This window comes from Capra hircus, chromosome 29, assembly GCF_001704415.2.
Source record: "Capra hircus breed San Clemente chromosome 29, ASM170441v1, whole genome shotgun sequence".
Taxonomy (NCBI): Eukaryota; Metazoa; Chordata; class Mammalia; order Artiodactyla; family Bovidae; genus Capra; species Capra hircus.
In genome coordinates this window covers 29125167-29140828 of record NC_030836.1, presented here as the reverse complement: position 1 = coordinate 29140828, position 15662 = coordinate 29125167, and the positions used below count along the sequence as shown (strand labels likewise).

At 54.3% G+C, this 15662-nt stretch overlaps 1 protein-coding gene across 2 annotated transcripts in view; it reads left to right on the top strand.

The window, feature by feature from the left end:
- The window catches only part of KIRREL3 (kin of IRRE like 3 (Drosophila)), a 613428-nt gene that overhangs the window by 562869 nt on the left and 34897 nt on the right, over positions 1-15662 (top strand). For both annotated transcript variants that reach the window (XM_018043218.1, XM_018043217.1), the window contains exon 6: positions 7711-7868. In XM_018043218.1, coding sequence (XP_017898707.1) covers positions 7711-7868 — 158 coding nt within the window. The remainder of the gene's footprint in view (positions 1-7710; positions 7869-15662) is intronic.

Below are 15662 nucleotides of genomic sequence, written 5' to 3'. Positions count from 1 at the left end.
GCTGAGCTCTGGGACGAGGCGCTCCTGTCCACGCGGGTCATCAGCGCCCGGCCCTGTGAAACAGAGACTGGCATACCTGCGCCATCCACGCTATCTTGCCCAGAGAATGAAGTGCCTGCCCACCATCAGGCGGCCAGGAGCCGAGCGAGGCACTGTCTGCCGTCTTTTTCCCTCTTGTCAAGAGCTCTGGGTGAGAGGCACACTTCCCTGTGTCCTGACCTTTGCAGGTCACTGGGGTCAGGGTTCCCTCTGGGCCTCTGTTTCCTCATCTCTAAACTACACATAAGTGCGTCAACCTTGTACAAGACTTCCCAGGTGGTGCTAGTGTTAAAGAATTCACTTGCCAATGCAGGAGACACAGAAGTCACGGGTTCGATCCTTGGGTCAGAAAGATCCCCTGGAGGAGGAAATGGCAACCCATTCCAGTATTCTTGCCTGAGAAATCCCAGGGACAGAGCCTGGCGGGCTACAGTCCATGGGGGTTTCAAAGAGTTAGACATGTCTGAGCAGCTGAACAAACACACACACACTTTGTGTAGGGCTGTTGAAAGGATTAAACGATGACTTTTGGAGCTTTGGAAGAGTTCTGGAAGCGTTGTAAGCTCTGTAGCAATGTCAGCTATTATCGACATTATTACTATTTGCCATTGTTGTTGTTCTACTGATATTACTATCACTACATCCCAGGTTATAACCCAGGAGGTGGTATAAATGCAAAGATGCATTAAGACCCCTCCTCTTAGCTGTTGGGAACCTGAAACAGGAACTGCTGTGGGTGCCAGCTGGTGCTAAGGGAGTGTGGACATTTGCTTCCTGCTCAGTGGGGTCAGGCAAGGCACCAGACAACCAAGATGTATTGAGGCTTGCTCTGAGCTGCACTCTCTCCTGAGTATAGGGGTAGAAAGAAGAACCCAGCAAGCACCAGCCCTCAAAGAGCTCACAGCTGTGGGATGGCCAAGGGCACCAAGAGCCACATAAGCTCACACATGTTCTTATGGCTGGGGCTGAGCTTGAGAGAGGGCTTCCTGGAGGAGGTGATAGAAAATAATGACCGGGAATTCCCTGGTGGTCCAGTGGTTAAGATTCTGTGCTTCCAATGCAGGGGGTGTGGGATCAATTCCTGGTCAGGAAACTAAGATCCCACATGTTGCACGCTGTGGCCAAAACACAAAAAATAAAAAGAATGACCAAAGATAGCCAGGCAAAGTTGTCCTTTGGGCTGGAGAGAGGACAGGATCCAGCCAGTTACATCTCAGGATGAAGACACTGTCAGCAGAGGGAACTTCACAAACCATGTAGTTGTAAAGGCCAGGGTATCCTTTCAGATAGGTGAACGGGCCTGTCCAGTGAAAGTACGGGAGGAAGCTGAAGAGAGAAGGCCTAGCTGAAGAAAGCCTTGGCTGGACTCCATGCGGACGAACTGGGTTTTGTCCTGGAGCAGCGGGGAGCAGTGGACACTGAGAAGCAGAGATGGCCAGTCACCAGCCATCAGGGAGGTAGAAAGGATTGGGGTGGAGCAGACAGATTGGCTGCTGGGGACCCAGTGCTGGGGTGACTTCAGGAGCCCAGAGCTCTGGGCAGTCTTTCAGGAACTCACCAGACAGTAGGTTACTGCTGAGCGTATCGGTGAGTCTTCGCAAACGTAATGATTCTACGAGTCAGTGATATGGCCGTGCCCAGCTGAGATGATCACACGGGGTCAGGTGGGCACACGCATGCCCTTGCATCTTTCTAGTGTGATGGCCCCACTCTCGTGGGCACAGAGTCTGGGGGGACGGGAGAGGAGGGAGGGCCAAGCAGGCAGGGTAGCAGATCACCCCAGCACACAGGGGCTGGCCTCGAGTGAACAGACAAGAAGAGTGACTGGCTGGAGGAGGGAGAAGAGGCCGGAGATGGTAGAGCTGAAGGGTGGTCAGCAATAGGAGATGGAGGACAGGCTGCAGTGTCACTCACACCCGATGGCCCAGGTTCCAGTTCCTTGCTGGATCCCGATGCACGTTCACATCTTTGAAAGTTCTCAACTTGAAGGTTCATACGTAGGGGACTTACTGTATTGTGTATTTATCCATTTATTGTCTAACTCTTCCACTGGAATATAAACCCCACTTAGGCAGGAGTTTTGCATCCCCGCTGCTTCAAACAGGGCCAGGTACACAGTAGGTACTCAGGGTGGACTTTCCGAATGCCTGCTGGCCCTGACAAGCTGACTCTTAAAGGCGGGCGCATCTCAGTCGTCTTTACTGCCTGTGGTTCCGCACTTTGACCATCAGGCGGCGCCATCGACGTGCTCGAGGCCTCTGGATGCAGGGATCACACAGGGCCCAGAACCTGACAACCGGACAGATTGGAAGAAGTGAGCAAAGCGAGATGTGAATGGCAGAAACCTTCCTCCTCTCCCTTAGCAGACATCTCTCCAGCACACACTGGGAGCCAGGCCTGTGCTCCATCGAGCCCTCTGAAAGTCAGGCTGAGGGAGGGAAATGCGGGGTCTGAATGCATTGAGATAGAGCCAGGACCCAGGCGGGTGGTTTGACCAGAGCTCCGGTTTTATGGGCAGGTCTGTGTGCTGCTCTGATGCTGGTAGAGTGTACATACCACAGCATCAGACAAACTCGGTGCTAAATTCCAGCCTTTACATGCTGTGTTATTTAGCAACGTCATTTGCTCTCTCTGAGCCCCCGTTTCCTAATCTATAAAGTGGAAGTCCTAATAGCAGCTGTTTAGAACGATGTGTGTGTGTGTGTTCAGTTGTGTCCGACTCTTTGTGACCCCATGGACTGTAGCCCGCCAGGCTCCTCTGTCCATGGGATTTCCCAGGCTAGAATACTGGAGTGGGTTGCCATTTCCTTCTCCAGTTTCAAAGGATACTTGGTTTTATTTCGAGAATAAAACAAGAGAACCCTTGGCCCGGTGTCATCCACAGAAACAAAACTAAATATTGTTCTCAAAAACTGGACCTGATTCTCAATATTTATCTAGCCCTTATCAAGCTACCCCTTCATTCTTCATATCATAAAAATAATCCTACAACAACCCGCAGCTATCTTTATTGCCTCACTTTCCAGATAAGAGGGCGAAGGTTGTCAAATTGTATAACTGTGTGTACACATCGCACCGCTTATAAAGTGGTGGCCTCAAGCCAGGTTCTGCTCAGCAAACGTGCGTGAAACCACCCTGCAGCCTCAGGTGCTCTGCCGGGTGACGAGGACCAGGATGAAGGAGGCTGCAGTCTAGGGACAGACAAACACATCTGGATCGTTTCCATAGGAGAGGTGGGATACTGAGAATGATATCCAGGATGCTATGGGATCATAGACAAGAGTCCCTTGGTCCAACCAGGAAACGCAGGAAGAGATGGACTGGGCCCTCCACGCATCGTGCTCATTCATGTCCGACTCTGCGACCCCGTGGACTGTAGCCCACCAGGCTCCTCTGTCCACGGGATTCTCCAGGTAAGGATTCTGGAGTGGGTTTGCCATGCCCTCCTCCAGGGGATCTTCTCTATGGACTCGGTAACCCCTTAGCTAAATCTGCAAGGCTGAGTAAGACTGATCCAGGAAAAGAAGGAACTCCAGCATCTCAAGTTAAAGAGCTACTTATGCAAAGGAACCCGCTATGAAACACATTCATGCTGGGGTCTATGTGTTGGTCAACAAGTTCGTTTGAGTTTTTCATACGATGTTATAGAAAACCCTGAATCAACACAATGTCTTTAAATCCAGGTTTAGTGAGCAGGACAGGCTGCCCAGGTGTCGCTAGTGGCAAAGAACCCGCCTGCCAGTGCAGGAGACGCATGAGACGTGGGTTCGATCCCTGGGTCAGGAAGATGCCCTGGAGGAGGGCATGGAAACCCACGCTAGTATTCTTGCCTGGAGAATCCCATGGACAGAGGATCCTGGAGGGCTACAGTCCATGGGTCGCAGAGTCGGACACGATTGAGCGAGCAGTCATGCATGTGCCCTCTGGCCTCTCTGCTCGAGTCCCTGTTGTCCTGGGCAGCAGAGCTGGGAGAAGGTCCTCAGGGGCTCCCTCCCACACAGGGAGATACAAGCGGTATCATCTACAGGGCAGGTGGCCAGAGAGGGGCAGAGGAAGGAGGAAGGCCCCCAGCCGCCTGCCAGAATCCTGGAAGACAGATGAATAAATGGCAAACAGCCAGCCCAGGACTGCGGAATTCATATGTGTCCATTCCGTAAGCAGCGTCCGGGAGCCAGCCCCCGTCCCAGGCTGGGTGTGACCCCTGGGGCTGACTTCCAGCTCCGGGCACCAGCTTGGCCTGAGTTCCATCAGGTCCTCTCAGGCCTCAGTCACCCAACAGTTAATGCGTTTTTCCTGACTGACAACAAGCTCAACACCACAACAGTCAACTATTTTTATCTCCGGATTAATCACAAAAGGCTAACGCTTCCACCTTCCCTGTGATTAAAAATTAGGAGACCAAGCTCTACAGTGGTTCAGGATAATAACCAATCCTGGGAGGAGGGGGGGTGGATGAATAATGCATCTCCAGGCTCCGGCTGCTCGAGGCTTTCTCCCCGCCTGGGCCCCCAGCTCCGGGCCAGGTCTGAATGGGGAGGTAACGAGAGGTCCCCTCCCGTCGGGAGCCACAGCTGCCAAGAAGGACTGTTGATTTCTATTCAGCCCGCTGCCCCCAGGCCTCCCCCTCTCATCCCCCACCACCCTCACCCACCCCAGCCCCATCCGCACCCCCTCCTACCCCATCTGGTGTGCACCGAGGCGAAGGCCGATCAATAATGCATGGTTACATGAATAACCGGCGTGATAACCACTTATTCGGGAAGATGTAATCAGGGCCCATTCTGAGGGTGTGTGTGTGCGCGCGTGTGTATGTGTGCGCAAGCATGCCTACGCACTCACACAACACAGTCCTACTCCCCTCTCCCCTCCTCTAACCCGATATTATAAACACAGCATGAAGGAAAGGTCCAGCCTCGCTGTGCTTGCTTTTTAGAAAGGATCCTTGCTCTCCATGCTTGATCACAGGCTGGTTTACTGAGCAAAGGCCCAGAGACAGCCTGTTCTCAAAACTGGTCTCACAGCAGAACCCGCTGGGAACATTTATTTTTGGTTTTGGTCGCACCACATGGCTTCTGGGATCTTAGTTCCCTGACCAGGGATTGAACCAATGCCCCTTTCAGTGGAAGCATGGAGTCCTAACCACTGGACCACCCGGGAAGTCCCTTATCTGGGAGCTTTAAAAAGCCCTGATGCTCTGGTCCACCTCCTGAGATGGGGATGTAGCTGCTCAGGGTGTAGCCTGGCAACAGGACATTTAAAACCTCTCTGGGAATATCATAAACTGCAGTGAGAACCGCTGTCTCGGGCCCAAGGCCAGTCAGTGCTAAGGAGTTCGAGATCCCCTGGTGTACTTTCACATTAGATGGCTGAGGAAACAAAACCGGACAGGGAGCTGCCTTGCCACTTCAGCCTCTGATTTAGGGCAATTTCCACAATCCCGCCCCCTCGACTTAACCCTGGGGAGGCCTCAGAGACAGGACGGCCAGGTGTTGATGCTGTTACCAAAGCTTCGGGTGGTCTTTTCCAGTTTTCCTGACCCTCAGCAGAGCTCAGTCTGAGTACCTCCATCCTGGGCGGCTCAAGGGGAGGCAACAAAGGGAGGAAGCAGGAGGCTAGCCCTGCTGCAAGGGTGGCCCGAAGCACAGAGATAAAATCCCCTCATACACACTGTCACACCCACCCCCCCATTTACCGAAAGCCCTCATCCGCCTCCCTGTGGCTCTCTGGCCCCAAAGCACCACGGAGGCCTCTGGCACTAATGAGGGGGTAAGGGGAGGGTGGGGTGGGGGGGCTGGCCTCATCATCCAGCCCACACCCACCATCTGCTTGCACCCAGGGCCCCCTGGGAGGCTGGGCAGGGTTGAATGAGGCCATCTTCCTCCCTGGGCCAGGATCACAGTAGAGGCCTGAGGCTGATGAAAGCAGCTTGGAAGCCCGAAGGGTTTTTTCCTCTCAGCAATAGACACTTGAGCAATAGACACCAGCCAGGCCATGGTTCTGAACCAGGCTTCCTAGAGGACGGGAAGGGAGAGGCAGGGGCACTGGTTCAAGGCATGCATGTCAGGATACTTAACCTGCCCCAGAGCCTCCTGGAAAGAAGGGGAAAGTGTTAGTTGTTCAGTCACGTCTGGCCCTTTGCAACCCCATGGACTGTGCCCACCAGGCTCCTCTGTCCATGGGATTGTCAAGGCAAGAATACTGGAGTGGGTTGCCATTTCCTTGTCCAGGGGATCTTCCCGACCCAGGAATCAAACCCAGTTCTCCTGCATTGTGGGCAGATTCTTAACCGTCTGAGCCACCAGGAGTTTCCTTCTTTCTTTCTTTTGAAAGATTGATTTATTTATGGCTGTGCTGGGTCTTCATTGCTAAGCACAGGCTTTCTCTTATTGCGGCGAGCAGGGCCTGCTGCCTCAGCCCAGAGGTGCAGAAGGTCGCTTGGGGCCCGAGTGGGAGGATGGACTTCCTCTGGCGACTGGACAAAGAAGACCTTTTGCATGAAGACCTCAGCCCTCACCTGATGACCCTATCCTCCATTCACTGGGCAAACACACAGCTCAGCCCCCCTCAGGCCTCCAGAACTGACTGACCAGCCCCTCCCCAGGGAGAAGACCAGGGACCCATTAGGGGGTCTCCAGGGAGCACTCTGCCCCTTCTGGTTTGTCCAGGGAGGAGAGGCAGGGCACAGCAGGGGCCTGAGACCCTCGAGTGTCCACAAGCACGGACCTCAGAAGAGGCTCTGTGACCTTCGGCCAGTCACTTAACTTCTCTGGGCCCCTTCTCCAAACAGTAGTCATCCATCACTGTCAGTGCCCAAGCAGCGTCCCGTGGTTGTCATGGGGGTCAGAGACGTGACTGCACTTTAGCAAAGGTTTACAGAGCTTGTGCCAGGCACCGGGCCCTGAGCTGGGCTCCGTGGGAGGCATCACTCTCCTCCTGGCAGCCCCCATCTCTCAGCGGGGACCGCACTGCCATGAAATAGAGAGGAAGGACCAAGCAGGAGAGATTCATTCCAGCTCTGGGAGGAGGGAGTTGGAGCCGCTCTGGGAGAATCAGGTCCAAAGGTGATGATCACGGTTGCACAGCTCTTTGGAACGCTGTCTCAGACTCGAAAGTTTGCCTGTCATCTGTCCCCTATGAGGGAAGCGGCCAGCCTGGTGCTCCAAGTGTCGGGGGACCTGCTTCCAGCCCTGGCCCCCTCCACTCGATCGCTGTGTGACCTTGAGCAAGTCACTTAATCCCACTGAGCCTCAGTTTCCGGATCTGGGTAATTGGGATAATGATGTTTACCTCGCAAGACTGCGGTGAGGATTAAATCAGATGACAGATGTGACAGGGCTTTGTTTTCAAAGAGAGAAGTTAGAAAGATAGGGTCCAGGCAGCAGTGGTACGCTCTCCGGTCTGCAAATCACAGCTAATGACACCTGCCCTGTCCCCTCGCAGGCTGCCGCGCGGAATGAGACGATGACATGAGCGTCCTCTGCAAATAAACACGCGACGCCTGTGTCGGGATTACTGCTGTCGTCGCTGTTATTGTTATAATGCAAGAGGATTATACATTTTATTAAAGGATGATAATTACTGTTTGTCAGCGGCTCCATAAAATCCACTCAGCCTTGCCCGAGAGGAGGGGGTGCCCTCAGCCTGACCTCTCCCCTCTCTCTCCCCACGCAGTGCCGCCCGACGACCCAGTGATCCTCGGGGGGCCTGTGATCAGCCTGCGGGCTGGGGACCCCCTCAACCTCACCTGCCATGCAGACAACGCCAAGCCTGCTGCCTCCATCATCTGGCTGAGGAAGGGAGAGGTGATCAACGGGGCCACCTACTCCAAGGTGAGGCGGGGTTGGGGGGATGTGAAGGAGGGGAGGCCGCCGGGGGGCGGGCAGCGGGCAGGGCATAGCTCTCCCCATCTCTTTGAAGCTCTTGGCTCTGCCTGTGTGATTCCGTGTCGCCTTTGGCTCCTAGCTCTTTGTCTCTCTGCGTCTTTCTTTCTCTCTCTCTCTCTCCCTGTCACTTTTTCTCTCGAGTGCTCTGGCTCTATTTTTCCAACCTTTTCTGTCTCTCCTTCTCCTCCTCTCTTTCCCGGGGGAATTGCTGGGCGTGGTGACAACGTTAAGAATGGAGTATGGTCAGAGGAAGCAACTCAGGGACAGAGGTGGACAGAGCCGAGGGTTGCCAGATAAAATACAGGACATCCAGTTAAAAGCGAATCTCAGGTTTGCTGTTGAGTTGCTCGGTCGTGTCTGACTCTTTGCGACCCCACGGACTGCAGCACGCCAGGCTTCCCTGTCCTTCACTATCTCCCTGAATTTGCTCAAACTCGTGTCCATTAAGTCGATGATGCCATCCAACCATCTCATCCTGTCGCCCCCTTCTCCTTCTGCCCTCAATCTTTCCCAGGCTCAGGGTCATTTCCTCGCATCAGGTGGCCAAAGGATTGGAGCTTCAGAGTCAGTCCTTCTAATGAATATTCAGGGTTGATTTCCTTTAGGATTGACTGGTTTGATCTCCTTGCAGTCCAAGGGAATCTCAAGAGTCTTTTCCAGCACCACAGTTCAAAAGCATCAATTCTAAACAACAAATAACTTTTCAGTGTAATTGTATTCCAAATATTGCATGGGCCATACTTATACTAAAGATTAGTCACTGTTTAACCGAAATTCAAATTTAACTGATGTCTGTATTCTCATTCACTCAATCTGCCCACCTTCCCAGTGCTGCCAGCTGAAGCTGTTTAGGTGTTTCCTGTCCCAGGTACCTGGCTCAGGGGTCAAGGAGGGCTGAATGCAGCCCATAGTCCCTTACCAGCCCTGCACCTGCTGTACCTACCTGCTGGGGTGCTTTTCTCTAGTTCACACAAGGTGCTGTGAGCTGAAGGGCTTCCCAGGTGGCGCTCGTGGTAAAGAACCTGCCTGCCAAAGCAGGAGATGCAGGAGACATGGGTTGGATCCTTGAGTCAGGAAGATCCACTGGGGGAGGGCACGGCAACCCACTCTGGTATTCTTGCCTGGAGAATCCCATGGACAGAGGACCCTGGTGGGCTACAGTCCATAGGATCGCACAGAGTTGGACATGACGAAGGTGACTTAGCACAGATGTAACCTAAACTGCCTCCATAAAGGCCCCATGTCCAAATATGCGCCAGTGAGGCTTAGGGCTTCACCCTATGAAATCTAGGGGCACTCTATATATACATCGCAGATGGGGAAACGAAGGCAGAACGCTGACGTTACTATGACATGTGATGGAGCTCGGGTGTGGACCAGGTTTGTAGGACCCCAAGGCCCGCTCTACGACGCCACTAACACTCTCACCCAGGAAATATGCCGTGCAGATCCAGTGAGGGAAGGCAGTGATCCTAACAGCCATGCTTCCCTCTGCTCCTTCATGACCATCCTCTGAGGCAGGTGTCATTGCTCCCATTGTACAGATGGGGACCGTGAGGCACAGCAATAGATAGATAGATAGATATCAGGGGCCTGGCAGCTCTGACAAGCTATAGACCTGTGACTTGGGCTCACGGAGAAGGATGCATGACCCAGCAGCTCCCATGGACTCAGCCCTGGGGGCTGTCAGAGCCCAGCCCTCTGCAGCTCCCTCTCCCCCAGGACTCAGGTGCCATTGACCTCGGCAATTGTGATGTCCCAAAGGCAGAGCAGCCCCAGACTGGTTGTGCAAGAGAAGAGGCTGGGGGCATGAGCAGCTGAGACAGAGACAGAGAGACAGGGAGAGAGAGAGGCTGAGAGGACACTCATGTGCAACAGTCAAGCAGGATTCACGGTCTACAGGAAAAATCCCACGGGGCCACCCTGACAGCCCCCGAGGCTGAAGCCTCAGCGTCTGTCACATGGTAAGTGGTTAAGCCCCTGAGCCTGGCAGCTGGGAAGCCGGCATCCAGGCTCCACCACCGTCTAGCTCTGTGGCCATGGGCAAGCTAGCTAACCTTGCGTGCCTCAGGGTTCCCATGTGTACAATGGGACCAATGGCACCTGCCTCAGAGGATGGTCATGAATGAGCAGAGGGAAGTATGGCTGAGGGAAGGATCACTGCCTTCCCTCACTGGATCTGCACGGCGCATTTCCTGGGTGAGAGTGTTAGTATCATCGCAGAGCAGGCCTTGGGGGTCCTACAAACTTGGTTCACACCGGAGCTCCACCACATGTCATGGACATCAGATCTCTGCCTCAATTTCCCCATCTGCAAAATGGGATGATGATAACAGGTATTATGATGTAACAGGTGTCCATGTTACAATTGCTGCGAGACTTAAGAAAAATAATGCATTTGAGCACTGCAACAGAGAGTAGCCCTGCTCGCTGCAACTAGAGAAAGCCCCATGCACAGCAATGAAGACCCAGCACAGCCAAAAGAGAATAGTGCATTGAAAGTAAGGGCTTTGTAAACATTCGCTAGCATCCTTGGCTCCTTCCTCCCAGAGCCGTGTCTCCCCCACCTGCTCTCCCCTGCAGAGGTCGCTCAGAAGGCCAGGTTTCGGTTTGCTGCTCCACCGTGGGCCTGCAGGGGAAGGGTGCTCCACCAGCCCCCACCCCCAACCCAGCACAGGCTGGGGCGCCTCTTCCTGAACCCAGGGCGGCCAGAACCCTCGTAGCCCAGGTGCCTGGGTGAGTGCTCACGACTCCCAGTGGGTGTCTGGCTGCAGAAGCATAGGAGTTGATGAAAAGCCATCTCTCCAAGTCATCTCTTCCTGGACACCCAGCCTCAGGCCGTCTTCTTTGGACCTGGCACCAGAATGGAGGCCACATGGCGGTCATCTGGAAGGCAGACCCGGGGAGGCAGGACAGGTTGTGGAAGAGGAAGGAAGCCAGTTTGGGCTGAGACCAGAGAAAAACCTTCCCTGGGAGCCAGGTTCCTGCTCCATCTGCTGCTCCCCAGCAGCCGCCGCCAGGTGGAAGGAGGAGGTCTTAACCCTGAAACGGTGGACAGGGGGAGGGTTGCTTGACCTTGGATGTCCACAGTTGTGTCCATGTCTGCCTTGAAGCCCCTGACCTTCCAGCCCTGCGCCTCTGCTACTTCCAACTTCAGACTGCTGCCTGTCCCGGGGCGCCCACCCACCACCACCAAGACCACAAGACTTATTAGAGCCCAAGCTATGGACGAGTTCTCTGGCACAGCACCTCTCAGGGCCCTCCCTGCGGCTCAGCTCTGCACTCTGTCCCCACCTGCCCCCGTAGCATCCCCCGCCCCCTGCATCCCAGCTGTTCATCTCAGGCACCTGGAGCCTCCAGCAAGCTTCCAGCTGCCGCTCATCCTGGCCTTCTTTGTGAGGAGCAGCCCTCCTGGCCCCAGGACACAAAACTAGGGGTCAGTCCGTGAGGACACAGGTTCTGGGGACACAAAGTGCGGCCCAAATTTCCGCCTTCTCCCAAATTTCCGCCTTCTCCGACAGCCCTTAGTGATAACAGGCCCCAGTGGATTCCCCAGGCAGCCTTAAAAGGGGAAGCAAAGAGAGATGATGAAAAAAAAAAAGAAAAGAAAAATTATGGGACGCAGCAGGTGGTGAGTGAGGTGAGTGAGGAGGGAGAGGAGGCCCTGTTGCCAGGCAATCAGGCCCGCAAGCCCTTTCCAGGCTGTTTGCATATCAATGAACATCCCAGATTTAGCACCAAGCTGGGGGCACCCACATTCCCACCAAATCTCCTTCCTCCCTCACCAGTGGTCACCTCTCACCTTGGGGAGCTCCGCCTGTCTCTCCACTGCCCAGCTGAAGCCCACACTGGACAACCTTACACACGGTACAGTCTTCCTCCCCAGGAAAGCCTAAGGCTTCTCACCAACCGCCCCCCTCAACCGCCAACTACCACTGCTGATTGAATGCCAAGTGCCTGCCATCAGTGATGGGGGGTGCACAGACAGGAAGCAGCTCGGGATAGGCAGGGTCCAGAGATGAGCCCTAAGCCACTGGGACAGTGGGGAAAGCTCTACGGAAGCTAGTGGGTCAGCAGCCAGTGGACACACACCCAGGAAGACCCCTGCCCTGGCATGTTCAACCCTGAACAGATGAGGTATATATGCCCACTCCTGGTCCATATCTGCAGACATAGGTGGGACCCACAGGAGAGGCCATCAGGGTCACGCTAGTGCCCACCAAGCTGCAGCGAGCACTGCCCTAGGACTTGGAGGTGATGGCCCCAGAAATGAGCGACTCACCACTAATAACCCACTTACCCTCTGGCTGAGGGTGAGCTAATGATGGTTTCACAAGCAGGAGGTGGGGGTGTTGGGGCCCGGTGTGTCCCCAGAGCCAAGTTCAGGAGAGGGAAGCCAGAGAAGGGCCAGGAGGACAGAGGAAGGGGGCCTGTGACAAGAATCAGCAAATCAGAGACTGTCTACCTGCTCCGGACCCCCCGGGAGGTCCCAGGGCTTCATTTGCATGTGAGAATGGGGGAGGTTGACCAGCCAGGCATGAAGGAAAAGAAAATAGAAAGCAGAAGCAAGGAGATGCGGAAGCAACAAGGGAGGGAGGGAAAAAAAAATCAGGGTGAGAAGACCCAGGCCCCTTCTTTGCCCCAAGCTCGGCTCCCCCCTACCATGAAGGCTTTACAGACCACCCTCCACCAGAGCTAGGAGAGGTCCTCCCCTGGGGAGCGGGCACTGTGCCCTCCCCCGGTTTAATGAACACATCTCCCCATCTCTAATTAGGTGGAACAAACAACTTGAACCAGAATTTTTATTTCCCAGAAAAGCACACGCCCGGACACAGTAAATATGTCATTAATCATCTTTCCGGGCGAGGAGCACCCTGGGTGCGGGGAGCGGGCAGCAGTCAGGGGCCTAATTAGGAGCTCAGGCCCTTGACTTCCCTCCTACCGGCACCCAGATGGCCCTGCTCCCCAACACAGCACGAGCAGATCAATCCGAGGGTACCCCGGCAGACTAAAATTTATGTAAATGTCCCTGGTTAGCACAACGGAAAAGTAAAGAAAAGAAAAGCAGGAAAGAACAAAAGGATCTTCGTCCCCACCTCCCCTACCCCAACCCCGCGGTCTTATTTTCATCCAGGAAATTGTGCTTATTATCGCTTGGCTATTTATAGACGCGTGAGGTCTGCTGAAGAGCCAGGAGCCAGCCGGTTACTATGGTGCACCGGAGAGGTTCCGGCTGGGCCGGTTGACACCACGCCCACTCTGACCCCACTCCTGGGGCCAGCCTCCAGATCAGCACCCTGGCCCTGAGGCTGAGCTCTAGACAGTCAGCCCTCGGGCTTCTGGGACTGACCATGACACCCTCCCCCAGCCTCTCTCCCAGATCCCTCTGCAGCAGGGCTGAGACCACCACCCCACGCCCCGGAAGGAAGGTGGATGAGAGCAGGCCTGGGCCCAGGCGGTTTCCTCCAGCCGAGTTCTCCTCTGCTGCCCTGCTCTGTGGTGTCTTCACACCTGATTCTGGCCTTGTCTACAGCGGGATGCGGTATCCTAGAACAGGCTCCAAGCCTGTTCTAGTGCAGGGCATGGAACTGAGGACAGCATCGGGGTCCAGCTGCCTGTGGTAGCCAGTGCTTAGTTGCTCAGTCATGTCAGACTCTTTGTCACCCCACGGACTATAGCCCACCGGCTTCCTCTGTCCATGGGGTTCTCCAGGCAAGAATACTGGAGTGGGTTGCCATGCCCTCCTCCAGAGGATCTTCCCAACCCAGGGATGAGGTCTCCTGCATTGCAGACAGATTCTTTACCAGCTGAGCCACCAGGGAAGCCCAAGAATACTGGAGTGGGTAGCCTATCCCTTCTCCAGAGGATCTTCCCAACCCAGAAATCAAACCAGGGTCTCCTGCATTGCAGGTGGATTCTTTACCAGCTGAGCCACTAGGGAAGCCCTCAGCTGCCTACATATCTCTGCTAAAGGGAGGCTACTTAATCTGCTAACTGTTGCTGTCTCAAAGAGGGGATCACACCACCCCTCTGGCTTACAGGTCCTCAGGAAGCTACAGTGGGGAGGTCGTGGCTCAGAGCTCACCATTCTCCTATGCAAATCCCTGCTTTGCCCAGCGAGTTCCTGACTCACTCTAAACTCACTTTTCTCTCCAGTTATTTGGGAGACAAGGCTCCCTTCCTTCCAGGGTCCTGTGAGGATCAGAGACGATGTTGTGGTTATTTTCAGGGAGGTTTTGAGGAAGTAGAGTCTATCCATCTCTTCCTCAGCTCCAATAACGGAGAAAATAAGATCAAGTTCCTTCCTGGGGTGTACTGAGCAAGTCCAGCCTCCACCCCAAACCAAAATGGCCCTCCTGCCCACTGCACCTCCCCAGTGGGCACCCACCCTCATGGGCCACCAGGGAGTCAAGGGTGCAGGGTTACCAAACTGATGGGGCAGTAGCTGGAGGCAGTCTCAGCTGGGGGAGTGGGTACCAGCAATGAAGGAGAACAGCTGCCATGAGGCATCAGCACGTGGTCAAGAGGAAAACAGGGGACCTTTAGGCCTGCGTTAGTTTCTAGGGCTGCTGTAACCAAGTACCACAACTTGGTTCTTCAGACAACCAAAATGTATTGGCTCACCCTTGTAGAGGCGAAAATGCTGAAGTCAAGGCGTGGGCAGAGCTGTGCTTCCTCCAAAGGCCGCAGGGAGAATCTTCTCACCTCTTCTAGTTCCTAGGGGCTCCTGGCTTTCCTGAGCTTGTGGCAGCATCATTCCAGTTTCTGCCTCCTCCTTCCCATGGCCTCTTCCTTGTGTCTCCTTGTCTTCTTTTTTACAAGGACACCCATCATTGGATTTAAAGCCCATGCTACATCCAGGGTGATCTTGTCTCAAGATCCTTAACTAATGACTGATTAGGCAATGGCACCCCACTCCAGTACTCTTGCCTGGAAAATCCCATGGACAAAGGAGCCTCGTAGGCTGCAGTCCATGGGGTCGCTAAGAGTCAGACATGACTGAGCGACTTCACTTCCACTTTTCACTTTCATGCATTGGAGAAGGAAATGGCAACCCACTCCAGTGTTCTTGCCTGGAGAATCCCAGGGACGGGGAAGCCTGGTGGGCTGCCGTCTATGGGGTCACACAGAGTCGGCCACAACTGAGGCAACTTAGCAGCAGCAGCAGCTAACTAAGTTGTGAAGGCCCCGTTTCCAAATAATTTCACATTTTGAGGTTCAGGGTGGACATGAATTTGAGTGGATGCTCTTCAATACAGTCCAGGAACCTGTTACTTACATCGCCGCCACCAACGCAAAGTGAGTTTAATCAAGCTCCACAGTCTCTCTTGATCACACCTGTTTTCTCAACTGCTAAATGAAAGACGATGGCACCTGTCGTGTCTGTGGCTTAGTCTGAGCTCCAGTGAGGTCTGGTAGTAAAATGATTGAAAAGTTGAGAGAGTTTATACAAGTAAAGTAAATGAAATGGTCAGTGTGCGCTGATTCTTCACGCGTCTCCACCCTAGCCCTGCCTTTACCCTCACTCCCCAAGCTGTGCACCCTTCTGCAGCCAGCATCATTCCTGGAGCCACAGCACCTGCTATCCCCATCTCAGCACTCCCTACAGACCCAGAGACACCCCCAGACCAGAGGTAGAATAGTTACAAGTTCATTTCTACATAGCACCAGCAGCCTGGTCTCTACTGGGCCCAAGCTGGTTTCTTTTGTGTCTGGGTGGGCAAGTCACTTTGCAGTTCC